Source organism: Pteropus medius, unplaced genomic scaffold (genome assembly GCF_902729225.1).
Source record: "Pteropus medius unplaced genomic scaffold, Ma_sr-lr_union100, whole genome shotgun sequence".
NCBI lineage: Eukaryota > Metazoa > Chordata > Mammalia > Chiroptera > Pteropodidae > Pteropus > Pteropus medius.
In genome coordinates, this window is record NW_024348242.1 from 5,227,808 (window position 1) to 5,246,909 (window position 19,102).

The window sequence follows — 19,102 nt, forward strand, 5'->3', positions numbered from 1 at the left end:
TATATTTCCCAGTTATCATATCTGGTCGGGTAATGACCAAAAAGCTTCCCCTTTTTGTACCCTCCCTTTAAACGTTTTAGAGACCTAAGTTCATTGTTCTTTCCATTTGTCTTCCCTACCCTCTAAGATCTTCTGTCAGTTCAATCAGCCTGAATTCCTGTATTTTTATTTTATTCGCTCTCTGCTCAACTTTTGGTACTAAATTGAAGAATATTTTCCAAACTACTCCTAGATTGCCTAGTTTCCTAAGCAAACAAGGCACAGGCCTTTGACTCTTTGAATTTGCAGTAAATTCACTGAGTCGTTGCTCTGCCTTAATTTCAAAGAGGTCTATTTGTTACAGACGGGTGTCACCATGCATCTTTTATTTGCTTATTTAAAAAAGAACACTTACTGCCCTCCACGAATGAAGCCAAAGCCTAGATTGCTGAAAACTGAAGCTATGATCTGGACCTATGTGACTTAACCATTCTAAATCCTACTTGGGACCATGGTTGGGAGGACTTTACAAACAAGCTAAACTACATGAATCCAAGAGGTTAGAAAGAATAATCTGTAAAGATGTCTACATTTCCTACTTTAACCGTGAATGCAGTTCAGAACAGAGAGAATAACCAAAACAGGCAACTATCTACCTACGCCTGGCACAAAACTCCCAGCGGAAGGAATTTAGCTATATTTACAGTTTATTTTCTAGCCATCAGTGGCTACTGAAAATAAACGACTTTGATAACTGAATCCCTTTCCGACACTGCCTCTTAGGCCAAAATTGGTCCTGAATAGATTAGCTCTGGGACCATGGCCTGCCTAAGTTTTATGTTAAGAACCAGGTACCATATTAAAAAACTTACATGGCCCATAGTAAGAAATTAAATTTTAAAGCCTCCTGTCTAGACTGCCACAGACACTTAGATTTCCTCATCTTATTTTGATATCCAGTGCCAGTTACTGTGGTTTTTTTCAAAGCCAGTGCACTAAGATTTTTGAGAACCAATTACACTACCTTTTTTTCACTCCCAATTTGGAACTAGTCAAAAAATAAGACAGAAATAGGTCTAGATAATACAACATCCAGTCACCACCACAGCTGACCAATAGCAGCCTAACATATAGTTGACCAGCCTGCCATCCCCCTACAAGATAATCTGAGAAGGTCCCAGAAAGTACTGAACCCAAGCATGTTTAGCTTCTTTGCTAAAACTCACCAACATAAAAGTTCCTCTTTTCTCTCTGCTAGCAGAAAAGCTGAAAGTTTTGTTTCCTATTTGTAGTTCCTCTATTGTTTTCCTAGAGAATGAATTAGAAAATCCCTCCCCTCAGTAGGAGTATAAAGGAGGGGGAGTGTTATCCACAAACCTAAACAATTTGTATGAGCCGGACTGACAGTTTCCAGTGCTGTGACACCTACTTTCACAATAAACTACCAATTTTATAAGCACCCAGGTTCCTGAGTCAGATTCACATAACACAAGCCCATTCTGAATCACAGTTTCAGTCAACAAAGCAAGAGGAAATGTGTATGTTTCTTTGCAATAGCAGCAGCCCATTCTTTCTGGCGGAGTGCCAGGTTTCAAATGGCCTCAAAGTTCAGCTGTCTTTGATTGTGTGTATGTGTATGATCTAATGTGCTTTTAGAATCCCTGTAAGGGGAGAGGGGATACTTCCAAAATGCTCAATTTAAAGAATTAACAAAAAGTTTACTACAAATTTTGAATCCTATTCTAAACTACATCAGGATGTGATCCCTTTTAAAGATTCTACCAAATGTAACAGAAACCAGGCAAATTAGAATGAAGATAAAAGTTATGGTGGCTTCTATGAAGATTAAATGCCAGCCAGAGAGAGAAAGTTGATGGGTTTGAAAACAGTAGAAAACTAAATGATCATAGTCTATATCATTTGCTTTAGATTAAACTAGATAAGCAGCAGTAATCATAATGCCACCTCCTAAGAGTTGCTTGTCACAACCCTAAATTAAATATGGTAATATTTTACACAGTAATTTTAAGGATAAACCTAGAAGTTTCAAATTCAAGAACATTTTTCTTGGATGTTGTAAGAAGCTACAAGGACCTGGCAGGGATTTAGTGCTAAAAGCATCCTCAGAGAATTCAACCACTAAAGGCTTTGTTTTAAACTCCAAACAACTTTTAGTTTGCTAAAACTCAATGTCCCTGGTGCTAAACAATAGGAAAAGATGTTTCAAATCTTAAAACCAGTAATATAAAACAATAAGTTTTACAGTTTAAATTTCGCTTAGGTTAAATTTTCCTTCAGAAGTTAAAACAGAAGAAACGGTTGAAATAATAAGCAAAAATCTTTACCCTTTTTAGAGCTACTGTGGAAACAGTATGCTCCTTAAAATGTTAAAGGATTTACTGAAACTGCTGCTTCAACTGAAATACAATATACAAAGAACTCTGCTATATTAATGACCAAATATCAAACCATATACCACAAAGGAGGAAATTCTACCTACATCCTAAATTATTTTTTTAATACCATTTAGACATTAAGCAGGTTGCAAAAACAGATGCTGATCTTAAAAATGTAATATTTTTAGGCAAGACATCTGGTCAAATTGATAAGAGTTTTACAATAACATGTTCTGGAGATCATACCTTCCTCATGTTTGGATTTTGTTTTCTTTTTCTAAAACAGTATACTTGATCCTTAGCACCAATCCCCCACCTTTCAGAGAAAAAAAAGAAAAGGAAATTACAGTCAAAGATTACTCTCTCCTTGATATTTCATTTTGAGCATAGGAGAATGAACACGATTAGTACAATTAAAAAAGGGTGAGAGCAATATAAATATGGAAAAACAAGTGGATTAAATCAAATGAACATAAAACATCAATTTTGATTTAAAAAAAAAAATCTGTTATAGGGAGTTAATTAGATGCTACTCTAAGATTAAACAATTACTTGATTCTTGAGACCTATAACATCTCAAAACATCAGTTTCTAAACAAACGAGTTAAAGTAAGAAAGGAGATACCCATTCCACACATATACCAAAATCAGCTGCTCTTGGATTTGAGTGAAGATGTATTTATCTGACTGGTTAGCTTTCAAAGTAATTTTAATTTCACTGAAAGAAGTACTTGCTCAGATGAACATTCACATTTTAAAATTCCATTAAATCAGGAATCACTTACCCTACCCAGACACCTACAGATGAGCATACCCTACAATTAAACAATTTCAGTATAAAACATCAAGTTGAATAAAGATCCCAAACCCTAAATTTTGTTAATTGTTTTCATAAAAACAAATGAAAAACAGAATCTTCATGATTGTCATCTCACTCAGACTGATGTCTATTTAGGTCTGCATTTTGCTTCATAAAATACACATCTTTTCTATATGTTTTAACTGCCATCAAACTTTGTTTCTGAAATTCCAACTCTTCCACCTAAATTCAAAAACACTTGTTTTTAAAGAACTTGATTAACAAAATTCAACACTGGATCTGTTCCTAATTCTCTCTTTCTACATCTAGTTCCTTGATGGCCCATAAATTTAATACTAATAGAGATACTGACATTCTTTGAGGCATTATATGTAAAGATCTCGACTTTGTTTTTTGGTCTTAACACAGAAAGGTAATGGTTCAGAAAAAAAAAAAAGCTAGTTTTAGACATTTTAATAGGTATTCTAAGTCGAAATATTTTATAACTAAACTGGGAAGTTTAAAATAAGTTCCTCCGATAGCCTCATACTTTAATGTACAGTCCAAAAGGTACTGATTCCAAAAAGCTTCCTTGTTTCCTGCAGCCAGAAATATTCTTTCTTGCTCCTAAGGGTTTCATCACATTTTTTTTTCATAATGTGGTAACTTGAGAATGTCTCTTCTCTTTTGACTGGCAAACTCCTAAAGGCTGGGATTGTATTCTTAATTACTCCTACTCACACTATCTCACTCTGAGCTAACACACAAGAAAAGTTCAACAGAATATTTGTTAAATTTCTCTAGCTACTTGACACTCCTTTATTCGTCTTCCACAATAAATCTTTGGGACTTCGTGAAGGTCGAATTTTAAGGAAGCAGCTCATTCTGCTGTTTTTCTTACCCACATCAAGCGCACCTCTTCATTGAGATTAATGAAATCATCTGTCTGAAATAACATCACCTTATGACTCATCCCACTTGGTTTGAGTTCGGCAAATGAATCGATACCTGAATTGCCTGTTGTACAAAGTTCCTGAGAATTCTCAGCTCCCCAAAGTAGGCCAGAATCTCCCCCCTTCTCTTAAACTTCTCTCTCAGTGATGCTCCCACGCTCTCACTCCCACCCACCTTGAAACACTCAGCTGCTGTCAAATTACTTGCTGCGTACCTAGTGGTGATGGAGACACGCAGTTTGCTAGCGCTCTAGGTCACGGCCCCCATGTTAAGCCCACGAAGGAATCCTTCGGGATGAAATCCCTGCCCTGAGGCATTTCTAACCTGTTAGCCCGGCCCCAGCCTCACGCCTCCTCGCACCACTCCAACTCCCGTCGTCCCGCACTTTGCATCCTGCGACAGTCCTGTGGTGTCCCCGACATTTGGGTTAGTTCAAGGACTCAGGGCGGGAGAATGCACGCTACGGGCAAAGGCGCGGAGGGCTGAGGCGAGCACTCGTGGGTCTGCCTCAGGCCCCCGAGGACGCGGACAGGGCCCGGCGCAGGAAGGGGGCCCCCGGGCGTGAGCGCTGGGGCCGCCCGGCCTCTTCCCCCCTCCTCGGGCTCGCGGACGGGAAATGCTGTGGGAACTAGGTAAGTCCAGGTGCCCAGGATCTCCGCCCTGGGCCGGCCAGGGACCTAGACGCCGGCCGGGGGCGCCTCTCGGCAGAGCTCTCCGGAAAAGTGCCGGCGGGGAAACCGCTGAGGCGAAAAGAAGGCAATTCGAGCGCCCCGACCGGATAGGAGAGGAAGGACTGCCCTGCTCCACCGGTCGCTCACCTTCATGGCCGGGACCGCCAGGTCTCGGTCGGCTCTGCCCGGGAACTCAACACCATAGCAGCCCCTCGCGCAGACGCCCTCCTTCTTTCTGGGCGGCGATCCCTGGGCCCCCGGAGAAATCTTAGCGTCCGGACGTAAGGGGCGTGACCACGCCCGCCGCGCGCCTCTGGGAAGAGCGCCGAGCGGCAGCCGAGCCGGCCAACCCAGAGCCGCCATTCTGGGGGGAAGGTCACCAGAGCCAATAGAACGGTGGGAATAGGGCGGGGCCTCCGGCGCGGCCGGTGGGCGGAGGAAGACTCCATCCGGCCGCGAGCCGAGGCGGGCGGATCTGGGCGTGGCGGGAGGCTTTCTCCTGGCCGTTTTCTTCGTTGGGTCACTGAAATAGGAGTCAGCGCTCCCTGAGGAAACTGTGTGGCAGAGATTCGGCTTTAGATCAAATTCGCCCGGCGGTGAGGGCGGGAAGGGGCGTGGTAAATTTGAAAACGCCGGTTGGTTTGAAGGCTTTTGTTATAATCGTCTGTGCAGGGCCTCAAATTTCCTCCCGAGACTTTTAAGCCTCTCACACGCGGTAATGACCTCAGGTCTCCTCACCCGAGGGTCCCGTGAGCAGCCGCAGCTGCGCACGCACAGACGAGGTTTTAAAAACGAGGTTTTATTGAAACACTTCGACTAACGTTTCTCAGATCACAGCTGCTCTTTTAGAGAGCTATTCAAAACACCCAAACTCTAGCACAACGAGAGAATCGGGGTGAGCCCTTGGAGCTGACTTTATTTGAACAGAAGTGAGGCTGAAAATAAAGTATCGAGTTTTTCAGCCTGATTGGATGGATGACAGTTGGTTTTCCTGCACTTCTTCCTTTCTCTCCCCTCTGGTGCAACCAGTATTTAAATAAAGAGACATAGAGATACCAAGTCACTTCTCGAGGACCTAAGTTGTATTCCTTTTTAATAGATTTGCTTACATGTACTGTCAGGTTAAAACACAAAGCCTACCACTTCCTTAGACTGAAATAATACTTCCTTTTGAGCTTATTTTTCTTGCTTCAAGCACCGCTCAGATAATGTAATTTAACTTCTTGTCTAGTGTAGCCCTGGATTTTCTTCTTTGTAAAATGCAAAGAAAGCCTTTCCTTCACTATGTTGTAGTAGCAGCTGAGCTTCACTGGAAAAGAAAGTGTTCTAATCTAGGCACAAAGAAACGCAGTAAAAATGTGCTAGTGATACAAAGCCTTTTCTCTCTCTGATTAGAAAGGAAGCTGGCAGTTCTACCTCAAAAGTTAATGAATAAGCCCAGGAAAAGAAGATCAACATCATTAGCCATCAGGGAAATGCAGATCAAAACCACAATGAGATACCACTTCATACCCATTAGGATTGCTAAATTAAAAAAAGACGAGTATTGAGGATGTGGAGAAACTGGAACCTTAGTACATTGCTGGTGGGACTGTAAAATGGGGCAGCTGCTTTGGAAAACAGTCTGGCAGCTCCTCAAAATGTTAAACAGAGTTACCATGTGACCAGCGATTACACTTATAGTTATAAACCCAAGAAAAAGGAAAACACATGTCCATACACACACAAAAAAAGCCCTAAATGTGCAAGTTCGTAGCAGGATATTCATAATATCTAAAAAGTGGAAACAACTTGAATGTCCATTATTTGAGGAATGGATAAATAACCATATTGGCCAAAATAGGAATGAAGTACTGGCACATGCTACAGAAAGGATGAACCTTGAAAACGATACTAAGTGAAAAAAGCCCGTCATAAAAGACCACATACTGTATGATTCCATACATATGAAATGTCCAAAATAGGTAAATCCACAGAGACAGAAAGTAGAGCAGCTGTTGCCTAGAGTTGAGAGGGTTAGGGGGAAATAAAGTGACTCCTAATGGGCACAAGAGTTTCTTTTTGGGGTGATGAAAATGTTCTAAAATTGACTGTGATGATGGTTGCACAACTGTAAATATAATAAAAACTACTGAATTCTACAATTTGAATTGTATGATATGGGAATTATATCTCATAAAGTTGTTATAGTAATGATAATAGATGCTGAGAAACAACTCACACAAAACAGAGTTAATGCAGCTGAAGGGTGGCCAGAGAAAAACAATTAGAACAATAAAACAATCAAGGGTAAGGAGAAATTTAAGTATTGGAGACCATTTAAAAACTGTTCTTGAGGAAGACTTGTCTTATGTTGTGCCCAGCAAACAAATATTTGGGTGAATTCTTCTGGAAGACTGGGAAGGAATATGATATTGAAGAAAAAAAAAAAAGAGTAAATAGAATACAGATGAGTTCAGTCTCTAAATACTTGAAACTGGGACCTCCTGAAGCTTGAGAGGCATTTTGTGCTTAAACATCATACTTTTTCAATAATAGAGATGCATTATATTATCAACTTTTTTCTTTGTTTCAAATATTATATAATAACATCTTTTTTCAGTACTAATTATGTACTAATTGCGCCAATTGTGGTTCAGGAAAATTTGGTCTGTTTGTTCATGTAGTCAACAGCGGAATACTTTGTATTTCAGCGTCAAAAAGTTTTACCATGACACATAGGGTAATTTATTGCAGCTCAACTACTTGCTTAGGCTATAATGGGGCTGTTCTCTGAGTTTGTTTTTTTAATCTCTCAAAAAAATTCTTTCATTGAATTCACGACGTGCTATAAGTCAATGAAATAATGTCAAAACCTCTCTCAAATGCAAGAAGCAGCAAAAGTTTCATCTAAAATTTTTTTAAGTTGCTGAATAATCTGTTTCTTTCAACATCATGTGTACTCATAAGACAAGAGGGTAGAAAGCTGGCTATTTTTATTCTAACAATGGACTCTCTCAATACATCATGGAAAACCACATGAACCTTTTGCAAAGTTGGTTAACAACTTCCTATACTAAGCCATTTCTTGGAAAATTTCAAACACATATGAAGCAAATAAAATGGAGTAATGGACTCCCCTGTATCGATGACCAGTTTTAACGGTTCTCTGTATTGTCATTCTAGTCTCATCTCCAGCACTTGCATCTCTCCACCCACTCCCACCCACCCCCCATCTGAGTTAAGATGCATCATTAGATTAGTACATGACTGGTTGCCTAGCTATGAGCCAAATGAAAGTATCTGAGAACGGGATCTGGTTTGCTATGTTGTGTTTATTCTTGGTCATCTTCACAAATATAACTATTTTACCCAGAGTAATCCATCTTTTCTGTGGCCATTGCTTAAATTTTGTAACTTAAAAGACCAAAAAGGATCACCCTCATTTAACGTGAGTTTGCAAATGCCAAGGTTGTAGACAGGTCATAAAATCTCATTGGTAGAATGAAAAAGCATGTCTTCATGAGAATGCATAAGCCAGGTCTTATCTGAATTCCAGCTGTCTGATTTCCGTAACAGTAAAAAAAGGTTTCGACAATACTTACTGTGCTCTAGAGAGCCCTTGGTTCCACAGAATCAGTTTGTTTTGGACTCAGAATCTTTTTAGAATTCTCCTGGTAAATTACTTTGCTGACTTGAATATATAACCCTCTTCTGCCTTAAGTGTCTCCATCTGTAAAATGGACATAATGATTATTAACTGGAAGCTTTGGCTTACACTTTGCTAAATAGTTGAAGAATCCTGATGCTGAAAGTGAAAAAGAAACAGAACTTTAAACTGGTTTCCAGAGAGTAAAGCAAATAATGTAGGGCCATTTTATATTTCTCTTAAATAAGATGGAGCTCTTTACCGGCTGCTCCCTTCCCCCACCATGATCTTCCTTACTTAGGCAGAAAGGGGACGGGATTTTCTTTCAAGCCTTGGGAAACTGAGCCACAGAAGTGAGCTCTCTTGCCTGAGGCTTATGAAGCAGTGATGAAAGTCAGAATAGCTGCCAAGGCTCCTATCCCAAGCCCAATATATGCTCACCTATATTACTATTCTTCTAATAAAGAGACAGACCTTGCAAAACAAGTTAATTCTTGTACATTACACCTGCATTCACCTATAACTTCTTTATGGGTACTATAACATTATATAGATGGGGCAACAATTCACCTACCACCGTAAGATGGAGTCAGTACAATTTCCAACTGGTACTGATATTTCATATCATTTGATATATATTAAGCACCCGCTATGCACCAGGCACTGGAAAGAGGGGCATAGCCCTTCTCTTCATGGAGCTTAAATGGCCATGATAAAAGAAAAATGTCAGAAGTGGTGTACTGGTTTCCTGCAGCTGCCATATCAAAAAACCACAAACTTGGTGTCTTAAAACAACAGAATGGACTTCTCAAGGGTTAACGTTGTGAACTTTAATAACAATAGTACCTGAGACAATGTTTATAGATTTTCTCAGAATAGTATTTCCTGATCTGACCATCGACTCTGTACTCTTGCTAAACTCACACACACTTATAGAACCTTACTTCAAGTTTATAATTTTAAGGAACTCCAAATCGAAGGTTTCTGCTTTCATAGATTTTTTAAAAAATGTTATTATTAAGTGCTTTTGTAGATGTTTGTTAAACCTCATACAGCAGTTATTAGCATATGGGATCAAGTGAAATAAAACTAAATGCTATTGTACCAAGTCAGTAATAAACAGAGCAGAAAATAGAAGTGCTCTGTCTCCCCAGGGCTTTGTCCAGGTTCTACATCTGTGCTGGCAACAAGAAACTTGTCTATCTTAAAATTCAAGGATTAAAAAAAAAAAAAAAGAAAGAAAGAAAGAAATCAAGGATTAAGCATCCTATCCCCAATCGCAATTGTTAAAGTCAAAATAGAGCATTGTAATTCTCCATTTATTCAAAGGCCCTTCGAATTCTACTAACTTTGAATTTCATACTGTAGTGAATCAAATTTTAAAACATATTTATTTCAAGTCAAGTTGCCAAGTATATATAATAATATCACATCAGCTACAGAAATGTGAAAATATGACATTTCAAACTGGAGTGTTTTCTAACAACACTGAGCAACTCTCCAATTCTCAGTGGATCCCGACTGGGTGTCGACAAATTTAACTTAGTTCTGACACTATCTATCTGGAAATAGCATCAGATCCCATAGGTTAAGGATACAGTCCACAAGACTGACCCCATTTCAGATGCCAGTTGCAAGTCCAGGTTGTCATTTGTATTTCTGACAAAGTGGCTATAACTAAGGTTCCCATGATCCCCTCGGCTGGTCTAATAATTTGGCAGAATGGCTCAAAGGCTCAGGGAAACATTTATTTACATTTATCAGTGTATTATAAAGGATAAAAGATACAGGTGAACATCTGACGAAGAGGGTGAGGCCTAGAAGGGTCCCGAGCGTAGGAGCGTCTGTCCCGGTGGAACTGAGGTGTGCCACCCTCCCAGCATGTGTTCACCAAGCCCAGAATCCCATCAAATCGTATTCAAGAAATTTTATAGAACTTAATCTCCAGCCTCACCCACCTTCCCAGAGGTTGGTGGATGGGGCTAAAAATTCCAACCCTCTAATCACTTTGGTCTTTCTGGTGACCAGCTCCATCTTAAGTCATTCTATGTTACCTCATTACTGTAAACTCAGGTGTGCCTAAAAGGGGCTCCTTGTGAACAACAAAATACACCCTCATCACTAAGGAAATTCCAAGGGTTTTAAGGGCTCTGTGCCAGGAACCTGGAGACAAAGACCAAATATATTTCTCATTATATCACACAGACATTCACTGATAGACATCACTGATAGGCCTCAGTTATCACACTCAGCATTTGCTTCTGGCCTAACAATGTATGAAAAGTAAATCACGACAACTTTCCCCATCCCCTTGAGAAGTGCTGGCAGGATCAAGAAGGCAATAAATGGCACTAAGCCTCCTCCCAAAGGTCATAATAAACACAATTATTAACTCTCTAATTGTGTGCGGAGCTATGCCATGCTAAATGATTCACAGAGAGAATTAGCTAAACTTTGCCTCTTCTAACAGTTTACAGTCCAAGGCAGACTGGCTGACGCTCATTCACATTTACAGACCAGCTGGACACTGGAATACAAACATTAAGTCAACTCATAAATGAACAAGGCAAATGTTCAGAGATGGAAATATTCCGATGGTTGAGATAAGAGGAGTTGTCCTAAAACATTCCAGTTTCAGGCTATGCAAGATAAAAAGCTTACTATTTTTCTCTCTTCATCACCACATTCATTTACAATCATATAAGAATATATAGGTGCCTCAAAATTGTTCCTTAAAATGTCAATCTTTTGTCCATCCTCATTCTAAAACTCTAACACCTTCTAAGGTCATGATGCTTGTAGTAATTGTGTATAGATCACAATTTTCAAATGATATTCCCAGACACACATCCGACTGTCTTTGCTAAAATAGCCTTTTCTTTTGAGCACTGGAAGATTTTTTTGTTTCAACTGACTCAATTCTATTTGATTCTTATCTTTTCTAATTCAAGGCCACTTTTCATTTAGAATAGCCTCTTTTGTTTGAATGGTTAATTATTTCATCATTTGATGCTTGAAAAAATACTTTCCTGGGAAGTAAGACAAATCCCACTTCACAGGGAGGAAGGATGGATTTAAGAGAGGAATGTTATATTATTTGAGATTTGGCATCTTGTTCAATGAGCCACAACTGAAGAAATATGGGCATGACCAACGTTTGAAACAGTTGTGCTTGATTTTAAATTACTTATGATCTAGTGTATTGTCTGGCTATATGAAGATACAGAAAGAAAGCAGCCATCTGCAAGCCAGGAAGAGAGCTGTCACTAGAAACCTTGATCTTGCACCTTGATCTTAGACTTGCCGGTGTCCAGAACTGTAAGAAAATAAATTTCTGTTGTTTAAGCCACCAAGTCTACGGTCTTTTGTTATGGCAGCTAGAGCTGACTAATACAACATGTAAGGAAAAGATTGATATTCTTCTCAAATCTTCTCACCCAGAAGACAAATGCTGTTAACACCATTTCCTTCCAGATTTTCTTTTTCTTTCTCATCCAACATCTCTGTAGTCTTGTATACTTGTCCTCTCATGCTTCCCCCTTCTTCCCAAATTAGTTTTACTGGACATAAAATGTTTTCCCTGATCAAATTCATCTAAATCTGTCTACACTTGAGGCTTTTTTTGTCTGGATTCTGTCGGCATGAGGTTGGAAGAGATGTTAGAAATCATCTTGTTCAATTCCTACGAGAGCATAAACCCACACTAGTATTTTTTGATATAAAATAAAATTGCAACAATTTGCATCGATTGAGAAAATGCCTCTCAGAATTAGTGAGAAGTCTGAATTATGATAATTTTGAAAGACACATGATTTTAGCACATTCGAGTAAGTGCAATAACTCTGAATAGGCCAAACAAAATTTAGGGAAATTGAAATTCTTGGAAATTTGATTTTATGACTAGATAAATATAATTTCCCCTGCATTCAATAACAAGTTTATGTCTATATAGTGCTTTATCATTTTCAAAACACTTTGCCTTTATTATTTATTTTGATCCTCAGCCTCAGAAGTAGGAGAGACTGCTATTACAGTTTCCATTTTAGAGGTAACAGGAAAACTAGTGGCTGACTTGGAATAGGTAAAAAAAAATCACCGGCCTTACCAGTTTTTATAATGCAATGATAGTAACTGCTAACATTTGTTATAGTTTACCAAGTCCCAGGCACTAGTCTAAGGACTTATCATCTATCTTCTTATTTAATGCTTATAATAACCCCTGAGGTTTGTACCATTTTTATTTCCATTTTATAAACAAGAAAATTGAGGCATAGAGGATTAAGTAACTTGCCCAAAGTCCCATGATGGTCAGTGGTAGGGCTGGGTTCAAATCCAGGCAGTCTGATTCTAGGGCCCATGCCTCTAAACCATGATCTTAACAGCAGTAAGCTCACTATGGATATTTCTGAAGGGCAGAGGCGTTATGTTTCAAATCGGTTAGGAGGTACGTACTGTGGACTGGTATACATGGTTCATTTACTTAGGATTGTTTGCCATGCAATGAGTGAAGACTCCTCAGAGCTGATTGTCCAAATAAAAGCAGGATTCATGGACTCTTGGTTAATGACATGTAACTGTACTCCATTTTTTGTACAGAGGGTTCTGCATTAGATCATTTGCACTCGTGTGACAATACTGTTTCCCCAAGCAGATCGCTGGTACTGAGGTGTAGATCTTGATCTCTGGTTTCTTGCTACCCAATAAAATGCTGTGTTTGAAACTGGTTTTTGTCCCATTGGCTGAGGTAAGGAAATGTAAGGATTAGGAAATAAGGCCTCTGGGCCCTATTCTGCCACCAAAGAGCTGAATGACCTCGAGGCCTCAGTTTCCTCAACCTATAGACCTCAAATTAATTTTGAGATCACCAGCAAGTAGCTTTCACTAGAAGATGCAGATGTCCTTATTTTTTTTGTGGGAATATTCACATAACATAAAATTCACCATGTTAACCATTTCAAATTATACAGTTCAGTGGCATTTAGTACATTCACAATTTTGGGCAACCATCGCCATTATCTAGTTCCAGAACACTTTCATCTGGATGGGAAATAACCAGAGGAGCTAAAATCCATAGAGGTAGAAAGCGACATTGCTGTGCCATATGGTAACTCTATGTTTAGCTTTTTAAGCGACTGCCAGACGTTTCCATTCTCGCCAGTAAAGCATGAGAGTTTCAATTTCTACACGACCTTGCCAACTTTGTTATTGTCCATCTTTTTGATTACAGCTGTCCTAGTGGTGTGAAGTCAAGTCTCGTTGTGGTTGTCTCCACTTATGGCTTGTCTGTGTCTGAACTAGACTGTGACTTTGGTGACAGCCTGAACTGAATGTATGTCAATCACCGCAGTTTTACCAGTGTCTAGCTAAAGTACCCAGCACATACGAGATGATGACGAAAGATCTGGTGAATAAAGAATTAACAGCCACAGTTATTTTTGTGTCACCCTCCTAGACGTTTCCTCTGTCATACGTAAGTGCTGCAGAGGCTGCTCAGAAACATCTCTAAACATAAAGCAGTTAAGAAAAGAAATGAGTTTCGGTGTGAAAGTCTCCACATCCAGTTTTTATTCCATAAATTCTCATACAGTGATATTAACATTTTTCCGATCGAAGATTTATCAATAATGCTCTTGTCGTGAGATACTGATTAGGTTGAACGACAGTTTGCTTGCATGCCTGTTCCAGGGACTGCACCTCTGGAGGTGCAGATGGGGTAGGCAGCCAGGCCACAAACAGATCACGAATGTCTCAGCCTGTCTTTAACATCCTCTCTGAACAAATTAATCTCGTCTTTTCTCTCGGATAATGGCTTTCTTTTTGGAAACCTTTCTCTCTTCTTAAAAATGTCTATTCTTTTACTCATTAATTGACACAAATTAAGATCTTGAAGTTTCCTCTCTTTCTTTCTTTCCTATAAATACAATGAATAAAACACCTATTTGAAGAACTTCGAGTGAACAGGATTTGGGAGATGTGCTCTGGCAATGTAACTGCTTTTGTGGTTCAAGGCCATTAAGAGCCTGAAAATATAGAATGAAAGAAGCATGCCATTTTTCAGATTGAATAAATAATGCTCGGAAGTTCCAGATGCTTATGGGAAAGATGACCTCCGATGCTTTGGCTGGGAAGCATGAAACCACTTTGAATTTCCAACAGATCTGGCTTGACAAGGACTGGTTAATCAAGCCCTTAAGCTTTAGATCAAGCGAAGCTTTAGACCAAGTCTATCTTACATCCTGAACTCGAGTAGAAATAGCTATGTTTTAGAAGACTAAATAAGAAATACTGTGGATATGTTCTGATTGATCTCTGAGGCTCCAAAGTTAAGTTCTGACTTTGATTTCTAATATTAGAAAGTTTTATTCATAGCTGGTCCCAATATGAAGTGAGAGATATTTTGGGAGAAATAATTAAAAAGAAATGAAGATCCTAAATCTAAAATTATTAGTTACTTCATGCTATGGACTAAATTGTGTCCCCTCCACACCCTAAATTCACATGTTGAAGCCCTAACCCCCAATGTGATGGTATTTGGAGATGAGCCTTTGGGAGGTGATTAGGTTTAGATGAGGTCATGAGGGTGGGGCCCCCATGATGGGATAAGTGTCCTTATAAGAAGAGACACAAGAGAGCTCTCTGTCTCTCTTTCTGACATAAGAGGACACAATGACAAGGTGGCCATCTGCAAGCCATGAAGAGAGCTCTCACCAGAGACTGGCCTGGACTGCACTTAGATCTTGCACTTCCCAGCCTCCAGAACTGTGAGAAAATAAATTCCTGTTTTTTAAGCCACCATGCATACAGTATTTTGTTATGGCAGCCTGAGCAACCCGAGACAGCCCATATATCTATTTATATAATTGTCTGGTGAGATTAAAAACATAAAAAGATCAGTAATATCTATTCCCCCTGGATCCAATCTTCCCGTTGCCTAAATAAACTAAGGTTTAAGCATGGGCCACACAGGGCGTGAGGAAGGACTGCCTGTAGTAGATTGCACTTTTGGCCCCAATTCTTTACCTTTTCCTGTATCCGCACTTGTTGTCATGTGACCTTGCAGCTCCTCTTGTACAGTCTATTTCCGGACACTTGGATCTGGTCTGACCTTACGTTTTAGCTAATAGCATGTGGCAGAAATACTGATGCGTGCCACCACTGAGCTTAGGACTCTAAGACACACTTGTTCAACTTTCTCTCTTGTACCTCTGCCTCCACCAGGACATTCTCTAGGGTAGCCTGCTAGAGGAGAGACGCATGGAGAGAGCCACTCTAGTTGCCTCCGGTGACATCCATCCAAGATCAGCCAGTGAGCCAGCTCTCAGATCTGTGATGGAGCCCCAACAAGACTAACAGAGCTCTCTAGCCCACCGTCCCCGATGTGTGAGCAAACAGGCTTCTTGATATGCCTTCGAAATTTTGTAGTTGTTACACAGCATTATTGCTGCAGCAGAGAACTATACATCACCACTATTTGGCACTAGATGTTCAACAAGCATCACTGGTCCAGAAACTTATAAATTGACATGTATGCAATTTTTACAAACCAAGGAATTAACATCCCACGAAGAAGGAAAATCAATGAGCAAATGTAGTTTCTGCTTCTACTACTGAAAGCAGATACTTCTACCAGAAACTTCCATTAAGTCAAGTATTGAGAGTGAGTCAGGGTATCCACAAAGAAATGAAAACGGTGAGCATAAAATGCACTCATATACTTGGGAAAATTACGTAATGCTTATTATTTTTTGCTTACCAGCACTAAAGATAATGGAAAGTAGGTTCAAGCAAATGATTGTTGACAACAGAAATATAAACTCAGCCCCAATTAATTAGTTTATTGATCCTTCCAGCTGCAGATAACGAGATCTACTTTGGAAAAAATAGGAGGTCCAGAGACAACACGGAGAGCTTCTTTCCCTTGGGAGCAAGGTCAATTCAGTTCGTGAGCTTTGAGAAGCTGGACTGTTACCTTGGGTCTGGAAATACTTAGTGATGCTTGTCAAAGTAGAGATCAAGTTTCCCCAGCAGCTCAGTTAATTACCCAGAACTTTCTGTATTGATTGAGCTCTGAGACTCTGCATGACTCTCTCAAAGTCGGGGCTCATTTTATTCAATAGGAGGTATTTTCTCCCCTCTCAGCTGGATTTTCTGGGATTATCAAAAGAGAGCGTTTATACATGCACACAGGAGACCTGGCTTACACATTATATATTTCTCTCATTCAGAGCCATCAGAGCAATTATCTATTTCCTCGAACATGATGTCTTAGGATTGCACAGCAATCAAAGTTAGGATTTGTCATTTTCAGAAGCTGTGGATCTGATCAGCAGGTAAAGCATGCATTCTGTAACCCTGTTGGCTTTCCCATCTGTCCTGGGAGCTGCAGATGATGTGTCAGCACTGAGCTGCTGGTGAGCTACTGTCTAATGAGCAATGGGGAAAAATGGTTCTACTGGGCACAATTCTGCTTAGGGTGTAGTGTTCAGAGATACATAAAATCATGGCTACAGTCATCCATTCCTCGGAATAACTTAAACATCTTTGATAATTATTCAGTTCTTTCATAATCATGACACTGCTAATCACAATTCCTGATTAAATAGCAAGCTGGTCTCCTGATCTTCATTAAAATGTAGAGGCCACCTTCATTCATTGCTGGTGGAAATGTGAAATGGTGGAAAAGAGCCTGGCGGTTCCTCAAAAAGTGAAACAGAGTTACCACCTGACCCAGAAATTCTACTCAGAGGTACATATATACCCAAGAGACCCGAAAACATATGTCTACACAAAATATGTGTGTGAATGTTCACAGCAGCATGATTCATAATCGCCAAAAGGTGGAAACAACCCAAAAGTCCACTGACAGACGAACAGGTGACCAAAACATAGTCTACCCATACGATGGAATATATTCAGCTATGAGAAAAAATGAAGCACTGACATGCTATAATGTGGACACATCTGGGACACATCATGCGAATAAAAAAAGTGAACACTAAAGGCCACATGCTGTATGATTCCACTTACATAAAGTGTCCAGAATATGAAAATCTATAGAGACAGAAAGAATATTAGTAGTTGCCGGGGTCTGGGGGCAGGGGCAATGGGGAGTCACTGCTAATGGGTATGCGGTTTTTTGGGGGAGTCATTAAAACGTTCTGGAATTAGATAGTGGTGATGCTCGAAGGCTTCCTTTCCCAGCATCTGAGTCAACCAGCTGGGCTGAACTAATAATTGACTCTGGAGGGTGACTGGAGGGTGGGAGAAAGGGAAAGAGCCATGGTATTTCTTGCCCTCTCTCTATACCTCAGGCAACATTTTCCTGCAGTGGCTGCATTTGCCCACAGCTCCAGCTCCCACCCAGAGGCTCCTGGGCTCTGGTAACCACCTCTTTTCCTGGTCCCTTCTGTCCTGGGAATGGTAACATCTTCTTGTTATTGCTAATTTCTATCTCCTGGTTGGCGTCTCAGATTTTTTATCGCCTGTAGAGCCAACTGTCTGTACAAGGTCCCCTCTGTTTGAAACATTTAGAGTGGCTTCTCTTTTCTACTAAGGGCTCTACCAACTTATATTCCTTCCAGGAGTATGTGAAACTGCCAGTTTCTCCAAACCTCACTAATACCGTGTAGTACCATCATATGATGAATGGAGAGTTATCGCTAACGCATATGTTTTCTTTTTGGGGTGATGAAAAAGTTCCGGCACTAGATAGTAATGAATGTTGCACATCGTTGTAAATGTACTTAACGCCACTGAACTGTACACTTCAAGTGGTTAAAATGGTCAATTTTTATGTTTTGTGTTACTTACCACCATTAAAAATTGTTTGAATGAAAATAAAGAGTAACAACTCATTGGAGTTGTTACTGCAGAGGACTTAACACGTCATCCAACCCCAAACTTTCTTTGTTAATGCGACTGACTCAAGTTCCAGGGACGACGAAGTGGTTCACAGAGTGAACCACAGAGCTAGTTAGTTACAAGGACAAGACTAGAACCTGGGGGTTCTGACTCTCAACTTTCTTCTTGTTTCATCAATCATGACTATATGTGAATCATCTTTTCTGATGGGCAGGAGAGTACTTGGTGACTGGGGAGAAAGGGGTCAGTCGCTGAATAAAACATAAGATGAGATAAAGGCTCATATAAGAACAATCAAGGAGCCTGAAGATCTTTCTGGGGATTAAACTGTTCTGGCAGGATGAACTGCTTTCAGTGCTTTCAATTATATATTAATAAAGATGACTTTGGTTACAAGAGCCAAAACCTTGATCAGGCTAAAGCAAAAAGCAAAAAACAAAACAAAACCTGAAACTAAACCAATAAGTATTTGCTAATTGCTGTGGTTGCGGAATTATGTGCTAGGCAAGCCAATACAGCCGAAGAAAAAGCTACAAAAACTACGGTCTCAAGATAGAAACAGAACTCAATGGACCAGAGCTGTCTATTTCTCTCTCTTTCCAACCTCAGTTCTGCTGGATTCTGTTTTTCTTTGCAAATTGGCCTTGTTCTCTCTTCCTACAGGTAGTCTTTCTCTGACAGTAGGGAATAGGCATCGACAGCCTTGCCTAAAAATCTTTAGAGAAAGATGGCTCTTCTTTCTCTAAAGTGTATATAGCAATCCCAGAGAAGGATCTGATTGGCTCTCCTAGGGCCATATGCCCATCCCTATATT

General features: G+C 39.9%; 1 protein-coding gene across 5 annotated transcripts in view; it reads right to left on the minus strand.

The window, feature by feature from the left end:
* Positions 1-19,102, minus strand: part of RNF34 (ring finger protein 34) — a 32,894-nt gene that overhangs the window by 10,469 nt on the left and 3,323 nt on the right. The window contains exons 1-3 of one of the 5 annotated variants that reach the window (XM_039879395.1): positions 4,947-5,063; positions 3,161-3,190; positions 2,622-2,691 (exon numbers count right to left, since the gene is read on the minus strand). In XM_039879395.1, the coding sequence (XP_039735329.1) occupies positions 2,622-2,630 (9 nt within the window). In that variant the 5' untranslated portion in view covers positions 2,631-2,691; positions 3,161-3,190; positions 4,947-5,063. Of the gene's footprint in view, positions 1-2,621; positions 2,692-3,160; positions 3,191-4,946; positions 5,178-8,383; positions 8,512-19,102 lie in introns of those variants that run through there. The other 4 variants (XM_039879393.1, XM_039879394.1, XM_039879396.1 and 1 more) reach the window with 4 other exon arrangements.